Source organism: Adiantum capillus-veneris, chromosome 12 (assembly GCF_014529385.1).
Source record: "Adiantum capillus-veneris isolate H3 chromosome 12, ASM1452938v2, whole genome shotgun sequence".
In the NCBI taxonomy this organism is placed as follows: Eukaryota; Viridiplantae; Streptophyta; class Polypodiopsida; order Polypodiales; family Pteridaceae; genus Adiantum; species Adiantum capillus-veneris.
Window position 1 is genome coordinate 28,498,204 of NC_140942.1, and position 13,647 is coordinate 28,511,850.

The 13,647-nt window shown below is 39.9% G+C and overlaps 1 protein-coding gene across 1 annotated transcript; it reads right to left on the reverse strand.

Annotated features, from left to right (window-relative positions):
• Positions 1-1,904: 1,904 nt before the first annotated feature.
• LOC147445501 (trans-cinnamate 4-monooxygenase-like) lies at positions 1,905-4,677 on the reverse strand. Its single transcript, XM_086525009.1, has 4 exons — positions 3,611-4,677; positions 3,226-3,332; positions 2,736-2,890; positions 1,905-2,536 (listed from the first exon to the last, which is right to left on the reverse strand). Exons 1-4 carry the CDS (start codon positions 4,435-4,437, stop codon positions 2,099-2,101), a joined length of 1,527 nt encoding a protein of 508 aa, XP_086381135.1. The 5' UTR covers positions 4,438-4,677; the 3' UTR covers positions 1,905-2,098.
• Positions 4,678-13,647: the final 8,970 nt, after the last annotated feature.

The window sequence follows — 13,647 nt, forward strand, 5'->3', positions numbered from 1 at the left end:
TGCCATAATTATTGGCAAGTATGGTCATGTAATTGTTGGTTTGGATCCGCTTTTGCTAAATGCATACACACTAGATGTTATGGGCCCTAGTGTTTAGCAAAAGCTGGTTTGGAGCAGCATGTAAATTCATGAAATTGATAGTTTCTAAAGTATTGCACACTATGTGTATATTTCAATGAGATTAATTATAGGTCTGTCAATCAATATCAGAGGTCATGGCTCGGTGTGGGTGCTTGTAGATAAGGTGACTAAACTTTGTAGAGTTTATTTAATCCACTTTTTTAATTTCTAAAGTTAACCAAGTTGGTTGTTCATAATATTGTTGTTTACTTAACAATGTTGTAAATAATTGTAATCCCAATTTATCAATCACCCTAGGGGATTGTTTGTAAATGGTAGAGAAAAATACCTCAGTACTAGCAATCATCAAGAGAGGATAGGCAGACAATAGGTGTTAATCTTGTGCTAAAAGATATGCTAATTGCGTACGTTAACACCAAAAAATCAAACTGAAAAAGTTCTCTCTAATTGGAGTTTGCTTATCGTGAGGCAAAGCATGTTGCGACTAGGTTTCAACCCTTTACGTTGTCAAGTTCTCAACCCTCGTTCACCAATTATGGTGGGGTTGTTTACTGACGAAGAATGATAACACGCCAAGGACTTAATAATCTTTTGCTGATGAGTTATCTCAACATGTTACTTTCATAGAAAGTGAGAAAGACGTATTTCTTTTAGACACCTCTTAGTTGTGGTATATCGTCTAACATACTCTAGTGAGTTTTAAATAAAGTACACACTATGTTGGATATAGATCGGTTACACAACAGTTGCAAAGAGACAACAATGAAAAAACTTAAGATCATTTTCTTGATTTCATTGAACCTCTTAGTGAACTATATTTTGGTCAAATGGAGAGTTGGATTCGTGAAAAATGCCACTATGAAAAACATTAGTGTTCTTACGACGTATCACCACTTTATGTTTTCAAGGACGAAAATGCTTCTCTAAGAGGAAAGTAATGTCAAGCCTAGGGTAAGACTGACTAAGACCAAGGACCAGGACACACGTCATACAAGGACGCCTATATTTAGCAAGCCAAGAGATTATACTAAACATGGTTGGGTGGAGAGTTGCATGTGTTAGTCCCTACTCTCTCATAGTTCCATCACCAATGCTTCCACCAAACCTAATGGCTTTATGTTATCCTTATTGTTGAAAGGTTCACAAAAATCCTACACGACTTGAATTTTCTTTGTAATAAATCACAATGCATAGTTAAAAACCTCTTTGTTTGCACTACCTTTCAACATAAAGGGGAGATATGTATTGAGCATTTTTCAGCCCAAGTACAATGCGAACTTCACACTACCTTGGTAATTTCTAATTGGGCACAATATTCTTTCTACTTTTGTGAGCTCCATCCCAAATGGGACAATTTTGGATAGGTTCTCTCTAAGCACTCGAAGACAAAGTTAAAGCAATGCCATCTTCCATGTACAAATTCCTTGTTAATCAGCTCAAGTAGCGGAGAAGCTTCCATTCATGGTAGAAAACAATCCCTTAGAACACAATAACCCCCACAGATAAAGCATTAAGACTATCAGTTGTACCAGAGCTTTGGTTTATACTCTGAATATGCTTTGAAATACTCCATTTGTGATAGATGATAAACCATGAGGTATTATAATCCATCTACAAGCAGTACCTCTTCAGTAATCAAAGAAGGTAAGTATGACCTACCCTTCTTGGGAGCTTACAATTTCAGCATGTAATGACACTTCCCATATTTCTTCAAAGTAGCACCTGAATATCAAGCTTCCTAAAAACCAGAATTTCAAGCTAAATAGTGCTAGAAATGGAGGTGCCCCTTCAATTCAACATGCCTACTTACATAATTCCAAACAAAAAGGAAATATAAAAACCTTATGTTAAGCCCAGCCAGTAACTAAGGCCATGCCTTATTTACATGCAAGGTAAACCGTCGACATCAATCTCAGGCCACCACACAAGTTTTTGTTAGCCTTCAAGCATGGCTCTTTCTCACAAAATCTTGAAAGCAGAGGAACATGAGGAGGAAGATGCAGAGGAGGCTTCTTCTTTACATGCCTCTTGGCTTCACAACCACCTTAGACCTCTTCGCAATGGTGAGGCTCAGCTGGCCGCCGACCGACCGCAAGTCGACCTTGTCAGCACCTGGAGGAGGAAGCAGCTCAAATGCTTGCAACAGCTTACCCAATACAAGCCCCAACACTGGCACAGCAATCATGCTCCCTGGGCAGCTCCTTCGGCCAGACCCAAATGGGATAAACCGGAAATCATTTCCATTCGGCTCAATATTGTTGTCGAGAAACCTGTCCGGATTGAATATTTCCGGCTTGTCCCAATATCGTGGATCATTTGCTATACCCCATGCATTCACCAACACTCTGCACCCTGCAGGTATGTCATATCCTGCAAGCTTTACTGCTTCCAAGTTCATGTGGGGCAACAGCATGGGAATCACCATATGTACTCTCAAAATCTCCTTCACCATAGCCTGCAAGCAGAGAAGCGATAAGCCAGGGCTAACAGAAGTCCTATATCCATTGATCTAGAAGCTTTTGCAAGCATTCAAACAAGAGAAATTTGCACATTGCATACGCATACGATATCCAGAATGCAAGCAAAGAACATGATGGGATCAAGCCGCTTGCTTCCGAATCCATTCCTTGTATGTAGAAGGTGTTAATACTCACTTGCAAGTAAGGGAGACGTGGTAGGTCAGGCTCCGTGAGGGGCACTCCCTTACCCAAGACGTTATCCAACTCATCTATTATCTTCCTCTGGATGCGCGGATTGTTCACAAGCTCTGCAACTCCCCACTCTGTGGACCAGAGAGTGGTCTCTATAGCTGAAAAAAGGCATCAAGGTAGCAACCAGAATTTTCTTAGAGAAAAACAAGGCATAAAATTTGTCTGTATACCTCTAGTAATAGGTTTGCCAAGCCAAACCGCAAATGCATACAATGTATGCATGCATGTGAAGACATGTGAGTGCATACACAAATATGTGTAAGCAGGCAAGCACCATCTGTCCAAGGTGGAAAGCTTTCAACAAAGAAACTCACAGCCAACCGACTGTTTTGACAGTCACACAGACACGCATGCACACATACACACGCATCCAGCATGCAACCATGCGTGGTACTTACTCTTTCAATCAAGCAATACAAATCAAGAAACATACCTGCCACATTCATGTTTTGAACAAGGTAGAGCACACTGCTCTCACTGATCTCCCCTTTCAAATGTGCATCCAAAAAGAAGTCTACTCCAATCTTTTCTCCAGTTTGCCTGCAATTCCATATGCAGCTTATCAGAGACTTGACTACGCACGAATCCAAGAGAAGCCCCAAATCACAGAAACGCACACACACACACACCCACCCACCAGAAAGCTAACTAATCTACTTCCTGCTTAGGGGAAAGAAAACAAAAACGCAGCATGCCTACCAGCCCGGTTTTATGCACGATCAATTACAGGCCATTTTTACAAAACGTGCTCTTTCTTCCGCCCATCTATCAATGCAATCCAATACCACACCAACACCCATTATGCCACAATCACTCACTTTCTGCGTTCATTTAGAAAGGCATCTCGAAGAAAGGCCAGACGACGCTGGTTGGCTGCCCACACATCCTTCAAGTAGCCTCTGAGGAAGGGCTTGAAAGAGGGGACAAAATCACCATAGTTATACTTGAAGCTCTGCGCAAGGTGATGGTTGTCTCGATTGTGCTTCATCAGTTGCACATAGAGAGGATCATCAAGCCCAGAAAATCTCCGTCGGAACATCATGTGGTACACAATATTGTACATCATGAGTTGAAGCCTGTCTCTTATTATGATACCCGAGGTTGTTGATCCAGGCATTGCACTGATCTCAGCAATTGCCTGCCCAATCTCCTCTTCCCAAGCAAGCCTACTCTGCTGAACAACCTTATTAGTGAAGAAGGGCAAAGTGGCAATTCTTCTCATCTTCCTCCAATGTTCACCATAATCAGCAAACACCAAATCCTGTCCGTGGCCAGTGGTCATGTCGAAGACAAGGTTGCGAGCACGAGAGCCGAACTCGACACCCTGGGTCTGAAGAATTTCCTTGGCCATATCTGGGGAGGAGATGACAAGTACTTTTCTTTGGCCCATCTGCAACAAGCAGATATCGCCATACTTTTTGGAGACCACTGCTAAGGTTTGAGGGGTAAGCCCACTCCTCAGTTGAAGGAAATTGCCCACAATGGGCCAAGCAAAGGGGCCTGGGGGGAGCTTCACCCTCGCTCTCTGCACAAATTTCACAAGAAGAAGGGCCCCTATGAGGGCCACCAAGGATGTGACGATGAGAGAGGAAGCGCTAAAATTTATGAGAGGGGCGGCCTCTGTCACATTGTTGGGGGAATCCATGAGGACCCAAATGCTTAACTAAATGACCCAAATTCTTAACTTGATGAAAAGTGGTCAGTTAAGTGCTCATATAAGCTGTTTCTTCTTGGCTATGGCGAGCAGGAGCTTTCTGTTGCAGCAGAGTTGTCGAAGTCAATAGCGGGTCTGTCGAAGAGGGAAGTCGGCCGGCCGTGAGGTATAGACAAGTGGGTGGGAGAGGGAGAAGGAGAGATATGTGTGAGAGGGAGGGAGAGGAATACCCTGGCTACAGGGCGTTGGCTACTTGCGTCTTCTAAACGGTTCTATATGCACATATTGCTAATAACCATCAGATTCATCACACCCTACATGCACACGTTCCTCCTCTTCCCTTTATAAAACCTGAAAAGCCCCCATCTAGTAGATCTACTGACTCAGTCATCCTTTGACTTTGTCTCTATTACTTTACCCTCCACACAAAACACACAAAACACTTTGATAATGCCCATGACCCTTAGCATGCACAATGCAGCACCATGCTATTTGCATTACATAAAGCACAGTGACAGCTTGATGGCTCCACTTCATCTTATCTCATGAGTCATGCCTTTCAAAGGGTTTCTTCAAATGTAATTATAATTAGCTAAACTTGGGTGCAACTAGGGGTAAACTTAGAGAATACAGTGATTTTTGAAGCCTAAGGCTATGGTCACATGAGGCTTAGTTATAGTACGCCTCGACAAGTTCTGACTACGACAGGTACATGACTCAAGAGTAGCAACTAGCGAGAGGGATAGCGAGGAGCAACCAAGAGAGAGAAAGACAAAGTTGACTAGCATAGTTAAATATTTGTGCCTTTTTAGGCATTGTAACACTACTAAGTCGGTGGAAAGTTTTTTTGGTATCAGAGATGGTCGGCAAATGTAGCGGGGAACTAAGTCTCATGTGACCATAGCCTAAGTGGAACAAGAGATCCGTCCTCAACCTACATTGCCCACTCTAAATGGGGATTATCCCACATGTTCAAATCTTACCTCCCAACTCAAGTCTCTCGCTTGGCTCATGCCGGATTGTATGTTTCGGTTGAGCCTTGCCATCGCATATTGATTAGGCAATGGTCATGCGAGGCTCAGTTATCATTTTCAGGACGGATAACTGAACCTACGTTGTGTTCACATGCATGTAATTGTGTCGGTTTAGTTCTACTATGCTTGCAAATTTGCTACTATGTCTATTTTGGCACAATTACATTTGGTGAGGCTCAGTTACAAGTTACTGATAATTGAGCCTCGCGTGACCACGCCATTAGATAGCTAGTTCTCTTTGAGGTCCTAGGCCCGCATAAAGAGCCTCCATAAAATTAACATGCACTCTTTCACACGAGTAGTATAGAGGATGGACATTGTGTTTGGCAAAAAGTGCCTAGATTAGGTCAACTATTCAGGCCAAATGCACGATTTCTTACTTAAGTTTACTTGGATATCTTGGGAAAGCAACTTGTTTGAGAAAAAGAAAAAGAGGAGAACATGTCGATGCCAACATAAGAAGTAGAGGAGACCAATTTGCAAAGTAGCTACACGGTCTACCTCACTACAATTACGTAGAATCTATCCAAATTCCATTCACAATCTTTATGCAAGTGCTCGATAACGACCTCACAATCTCACTCCTAAAATTGTAAACTCCATATGTAGCTGTGCGATATCGATCTCACCCACCTCACTTCTAACGTTGAACCCTCAGTCCTAAGCCACAACCCCATGTGCAGTTTGCTACAGGTTGAGCAAACCAACACGTATTTTTTATTGAAAAAAAGGCTTCGTTGCCCATCCTCATCGTGTAGCTCATTTGGCCGTCCATGAGCACCTAATCCTGCCACTTGTTGTTCTCCCTTCTGCCACAAGTCACCAGGCAACTTCCTTTTTGAACTCGAAGAGGGTAAGTATATCGTAAAATACCCCCTAAAAACACATATCCAAAATTATTGGTGGAATGTAGCTACTTTTTACTGAGCCCAAGTCTAATATTGAAATTGTCTAATATTGAAATTGGATGGTGGGTAACCATTAGCATTGCTTGAAACCATCTCCATATTTTGTGAGTTCCCCATCAACCCACATACCTCTTCTATCCATATAGCATAAAAATATGAGGAAAGAAAAATGCATACCACAACCTTTCCATTAGCCCACAGTTCAAGTGCATATGTCACTCCTTCCTTCTCATCTCTCATGCCATCACAATCTGTAGCCAGTTTCAAGTCATGGCTTAAGACATTCTCAAGTTGACATCAATGCATCCTCCATAAGACCATTCTTCCTTTGTTTTGTTTTGTTTTGTTAAGACTAGTCAAAGTAACACTTGCATGGTCAAGTTCATATGATCGGCATTGGTGGTGCTAATCGATCGACATATAATCCATCGAGCCATGTTCAATGGACTACTTGTCAAAGATACCCCTCTTTCAACTGCAACCTGAGGATTGAGAATCATCCAAGGCAAGTGTTTTTTGTTTTTTTTTAAACACTTGAATCTGTTGTTGCTTGTGCAATTTACTAATAGATATGAGTTTAGGGGGTATCAATAGGGTGTTTATACACTACAAAGGCAACAATCATAGTCTTAGACAGCTAAACTTACGAGGAAGAAGTTAAAAAAATTGAAAGTATCACCGTTGAGTGTTGAATCAACCTTGGTACAATCAATAAATGCAACAATGAAACTTTCTTGATTAAAAAAATTCGTTTATTGGACATTTAATTTCTTTATAGTTATTAGAAATTTCACTTTCTTTGTTGGAAGAAATCTTAAGGTTGGTATGTGATACATCACAATCACAATAGGCCAGCCTCAACGCTAAGTAACACCTATATTTGTTTTCTTTTTTTTTTTGGGGGGGGGGGGGGGGGGGGGGTGTGTGTGTGTGTGTGTGTGTGTGTGTGTGTGTGTGTGTGTGTGTGTGTGTGTTGTGGGTTTAATGGGAACAAGGGCGGGGAAGTTCAAGCAAGAAAGCTGCGGAGATCGCAACGGCAAGAGTCAAATCAAAAATTAAACCTGGACGGGTTCTAAAACTGGAAAACCGGAAGATGCATGTCACCTTACAATATGAGGTCATAAAAATGATTGTGCATACATGATGCACGACCGGGTGAGGTGGTTAGTTTAAACCCGCACTGCAAGGTCACTGGTTTAAATCTCGACGATGCGCCTCGCTTAGTTTTTTGGGCAGCTATGTTTAGTGTGTCTCGAGATCCCCCCCCCCCCCCCCCCCCCCCCCCCCCCCCCCCCCCCCCCCCCCCCCCCCCCCCCACCAAAAAAAAAATAAAAAATTAAAGATGGGTGTTACTTAGTGCCAAGGGTGAAGTTTTTTACCCCGACTTTCTTAAAATTTGTAGATTTTTTCACTTTCAAATTTAAATTTCAGAGGTAAATTGTTGGTAAGGTGTTAATAGACGCTTCTAGCTTCTACGATAATACATCAAAGTCAATTTCCAAGCATCCGACCCATCCACTGGAATTTCATACCCAATCTCAATAGTGATCCAAGGGAAACAAACTTGCTAGTTCCACACTTTGAGATATAATGGAATTCCTACACCACAAGATGCCATCGCTTTCATACCATCGGAATTTGAATTGCACAACGTTGACATATTTGTCTTTTTGTACTTGTTTTATGCGTGAAATTTTTTATTTTGAGATCTCGTTTTTAAAAAAACAAGGTGAAAATTCGTTATGGCCTACATAAAGCTAAGAATTTCATAATAATAGGCTTCTTTGCAAGAGAGAAAAATGGAAAGTGACACTCGTATTTTAAATCATGGCACAATAAAATATCATGTTTTTTAAAAAAATTATATCAACGAAGTACTTAGATCAAATATATTTAAAAAACATAAAAAATAATGTTCGACACAATATTCAATGTCTCTCTTTAAAGAGAGTACACAAATTTCAACACCCTTTTCTCAAGAGCTTAAAAAAATAATTAAAAAATGTTTATTATCATTAGGTTGTCATGTGACACTAATTTTATTAAGCAAGCTTTCTCGAATGGACCATAGATCCAACCAAAATCCAACCCTTTACTAAGGACTTGAATTTTGAATTTTGTTTTGTTTCTTTGAATAAAAAGTTGGTTTAGTTTTAAATTTTGTTTTGTTTCTTTTTTGTGTTGAAAAACTTGGCCAAATCCTTAATTCTATGTGTAAGGAAGTTAAAGTTTTTTTTTTGGTTAAAAATCATCTTTTTGAGTGGCTTTTCACGATTTTTGATGAAAACTAAATTCGTTTCTTAGTTCAGAGAGACCAAGTGAGGCCATGGTTTAATTTTTTAAAAAAATCTTTTCTAACGCTTTTCACTAAAAATTAAAACTTTTCATGCGGTTTGACGTTTTATAAAAGCAATGTGCTTTTTTGATATTGTCTAACCCGATAAATATTAATTTTACTCAATGTATAAGTACATAACGGACATATGACAAAGAATCTGGATTAAACAAAATTTTTATTGAGATTATTTTTTATAAAAAACGATATCGTATATACATCGGGATAGTAGGATGAGTGTCATGATTATAATGAGACATTACAGTGCTTCTAGTTTACTTAAGGTCACATTAGCTGCTTACATATTGTTTTATAAAGCAACTTATAACAAAAAAGGAATGGCTTGGCCAAGAGTTGACTTTTAAAAGCAGAGAATGTTTTTAGAGCTACATCTCCCCAAGCTCTTATAAGGGTTGCAATGCCTAGAACACACATGTACTAGAAAGTGTCAAAAAGTGGTTACGCAAACTGCAACGCGAGTTGTGTGTACTGTGCGTTGCAAGCCTAACTATAGGTAGATTATCGAGAAGGTGACTAAAGGGCACTCGCCTTTCAACCTTTTTGAAGTGTTTTCTCAAATGTAACCGATGACGAAGCCCACTGACAGGTTGCACAAGTAGCCTACACTGTAAAATTAACAAAATAGCTAACATTTTTTAGCGAGATTGCAGTATGGTAGCAAAGCATTGGGAGAGTTGTAGCCACTTCGTGGAACCTCTTGTCAAGATTGCACTGAGGGCTTGGAATCCCTAAAACCACTCGGTGGATATAGCTCTTAGCAAAGGGGGTAGCTTTTCCCATAAGCATAGAGCTATACCTGGCAAAAGAGGGGAGGCTCGATTATGCCTTATGGAGCACTCAAGCTTGCAGAAAAAGTATAAAAGGGACATTAGTTCTCAATTTACTGATGATTGCATAGAATACAATGAAACTCTATGTATGTATCAAATAGAGGTGATGCAAGCTCTCCATCACCATTTCCATAAGAATCTCTCTCTCATTCATAGGAAGAAGAAGAAGATGAACTCTCTCTCTCCACTCTCTTACTGTATTCTCTTCTCTTTCCACGATATACCTGCTTTATATCAACTTCATGGAAAAATCCTCTACATGGCTCTCATCGCCACTCTCTTATGGCAAAGCAAAATCCCTTTCAATCACCGATAATCACTTTTTGTTCATGGTAAGAAGCTCTAAACTCCATAGTCATCAACACTAGAATGGTAACAAGATACTTTTATGTCCTTGGACACTTTTGTGTCCTGTTAAGTGACCATTTTGCTTGAATTATTTGAAGAGTATGAGAATGGATTTCTAGGTGCTATATATCCACAAAGTTGCCTTATGAGCTGAAAAAAACTTAGCATTTTTTTTGGAGTATCGATCTCACCATTAACCTTACTCTTGCACAAAATTTTTGAACCTAAACTGTGTGAAAAAACGGTCCTGTTTTTGGTTTTTTTTCAATTTTTGGCAACTATACCACTCTAAACTTCATGTTTGTGAGGTTTAGATGGCTAGAGGTTAGGCCTTCATAGTTCTCAACATGTTTTGATGCTTGTAGGGAGAGCTAAGTGTTAAAAGTGAAAGTTATGACCAATTTACAAGAATTGCATAATCCTGTTTTTTGGCCAAAATTAGCACTTTTATGATTTTTTGGGGGGCTTTTTTGATATCCAAATTCAATTTTGATTGTGTAAGTGTAATATATAACATAAAGCTAATCTTCCTTGAGTTTTGGGGGACCTAATATGCTATATAGCATAGTATATGATGATGGTTGAGTTTTTTGATTGCTGAAGAATACGATACATTTTAGAGTAGCAAGTATAACTTTCTCAATATTGCTAGTTTCTTAGTCCAATTGTGTGTATTTTGTAGGTAGTAACCATATCTAATCATAGACTACAAACTTGGCGATATTGAGTAGTTTCTATGGGTTTCTAGAGGTCATAATGCTAAACCCAGTTTTTTCATGTTTGTTGTATTTAGCACTTTATCATTGCCCCCAAGGTTCCAATTGTAAGAGATCCATTATCCTTTAACATGCTCCATGGCTCCTTTTGAATCCAAAGACCCAAAGGGAACTAAGAAAACATGTATATAGTATCTGTATTGAGCGTGACTATAGAAACTTTGATGATAGGTCCGCAGAATGGCAAAAATGCAACTTTTTTGTACCTATTTTTTTGCCCCAAAAAAAATTAGTGAGGTAAAAGCAACCATATTTTTTGGTCACTAACCCATTGAAGTTAACGGGGCATTTTATCTCATGCCCTACAAAAATCCCCACTCTTATTTATATGCAATCAACCGTAAGAAATTGCTATTTTGGGCAAAATGCACTGGTCCATCAACTTTGAAGGCTTGTAGTGACCAAGGGATGAGAAAAATTACAAGTTTCTCATTTTTTCTATATGTAGTAGTTATTGAACTATAAGCTCATGAAAGGATTTTTCAAAATGAGTGGATCTAATATGGTTTTGGAATTTTTTCCCAAAACCCTGAAAGGACACTTTTATGTCCTGTTAGGTTACCATTCTAGTGTTAAACCCCATGCTGCTTGGAGAGCCATTGTATAAATTATCGGATGGGAAAACCCACTTAGCCCAATATAGACCTTGATTAGATAAGCGAATAAATATACATAGATCACCGTTATAACTCCTTGAGTATGAGTTATTAATCGCTTTTGTACAAAATTACCTCTACTTGTAGGGGTGCTACCAAAAAAGGGTACTATATAGAGTTGTGGGCTTGATGTGAGGTTCATATATGTTTTATGGTTTTCTTTGGTAAGTTGATTTCATGTGCTTTATGTCCAATGTAACATTTAATGGCCTAATAACTTATGTGTAGCGGAAATTAGCATGAACATAGTGGGCATTTTCATTAGAATAGATTCCTAATGAGAATTACAAGAGTGCTTGGGTGGAGAGAGCAACAAAAAGCATAACACCTAGTTAGATAGCATCAACAATACTTTCAAAAGAGAGAGAAATTAAGCTATTGACAACAGTTGAGGACCGGATTTGCATGGAGCCGGTGCCCCCTCCAAAAGGCTTTGTATTATGGTTTCTCCCATCAAGAGAGACATTGTACAATACAATTCTTGGTGTTCCTTCAAGACTAGCTAGTGCAATGAAGATGGAAGCTTCATGCACTAAGCAAAACACTTAATCAAACACAACTTGAATTATCCCCGTTCTCAGACCCAAGACCTCACACACCTTCGAAGATGGTGAGAGCTAGCAGGGTATGAGAGTAGATTGAGAGGAAGAAGGAGTATCTTACGAGAAAGATGTACATCTCCTCACATAATCACTCATATTAGCATAGCTTAGCTTAGTAATTAGCTTGGTAGAGAAGATGAGCATGCATTGAAGCTTGGCTCTTGGTTGGATTTGCATCCACATGCCAAGAGAGTGTTGATGTAGGCTTCTATCTCACAAGCTTGGAGTAGGTGATGAGCTCTCCATTAAAGCTTGGGAGGAGATAGAGTATTCTTTCTTCACACATGGTCAAGTGTGAGTGTGTGTGTGTCAATGCCAAGAAAAAATCAGCCCCCTCTCTCTCTTGGGCGAGCCCTTCCTGTTAAATTGGTCTGGCTTTTGCCTCATTGGACCTCCCCAAGTCAAGCCAATGGGTGTTAAGCAGCATAAGTGATAGCCTTCTAACATGTGTCCCCCTTTCCCCTTTTGTGAGAGCTTTAGGTAATTAAATAATTAAACTAAACTCTCATTGGACCCATTTGCCTCCTGGCCAATAGGAATTAGGCAAGCCATTGGGCTCCTGAATGCTCATTGGATCCCTTGGGAGACTGCCCAATAGTCTTCTAGGAGACTTAATTCTCATTGGTTTCTTTTATTAAATGTTTTTAAATTAATTAAACTAAATTTACTCTAGCTTTATTCTCATCGGTCCACTTCAAGGGTCTTCCAATAGAAATTGGACACACCTTGTGGGCATCTGGCCTAGGGAGCTGACATGTGTCCCTAATTCCCTTTGTGTAAAGGGAGCCTGTGTGTGTGTGTGTGTGTGTGTGGCTTTCTCTCTCATCCCCTACTAAATGGGCTCGCCCCCTCCTTTGTAGGATTTGAAGAAGACTTTTGTACACACACTAAGCATCCAATTTTCCCTAGGGTTGACCTTTGGACACAACCTTTGAATTTTGGAACCTTAGCATTTTGGAAGTCTTAATGGGCTGAACCTTAGGGTCTTTTTAGCCCATTGTTGCACATGGCTCTTTTGCAGATGGCCCCCCCTTTTTGATCCCTATTTTCCCTCCTTTGGATCCCTACTGTGGCCAGTCTGCTAGCTTAACTAATATTCTAGCTTTTTCTCCCCTGGTACCTCCCCACATTAAATGATCAGTTTAATATGAGAAAATCATTTAGGAGAATTAGATATTGATTATTATGACATTACCTCTCTCTTGAAATCATAGTCGTCCTCGACTATGGTGTAGAGAAGATAAAGCATATTCATGAGTCCTTTTCTTAGCGGGTAGAGGATCCCTATGTTACCCTACGACATCATTCCATAATGGATGACTAGTCCATTTGGCGCTTGAGAGCCTGAGGCTGCCGCAAGCATGTCTGCACATCAGTCCTATCAGTCTTCCATAGTAGAGTGACAAGCTCTACTTGGTGTTTGGGAGATGTCGTCTCCACAAACTTGATCTAAGCATGCATACTACTTTATTTTTGTGCACAAATAAAGAAAAAGAGAGTCTTATAAGACAAAAACTTTGTTCATTTTTAACATTTTGTACATTTGCTTACTCTTGGGAAGCATTGTAAGCATTGACAAGGTTTAGGTTATCCTTTAATTGTATGCCTTGCATCCATCTAGCATCTTCAAAAGGATAATTCTTAAACTTAATAAGATATCGTCGGATAGTCTTACCGCCTCTTAATACCTT

Bases quoted from the DNA above. Each gene is read 5' to 3' on its own strand.
- LOC147445501 (XM_086525009.1), bottom strand. From the start codon at position 4,437: ATGGATTCCCCCAACAATGTGACAGAGGCCGCCCCTCTCATAAATTTT. The intron at 3,333-3,610 runs GTGAGTGATTGT...ATGGAATTGCAG, and splicing joins TTTCTAAATGAACGCAGAAA to GCAAACTGGAGAAAAGATTG. The intron at 2,537-2,735 runs GTGAGTATTAAC...CTCTGCTTGCAG, and splicing joins CACGTCTCCCTTACTTGCAA to GCTATGGTGAAGGAGATTTT.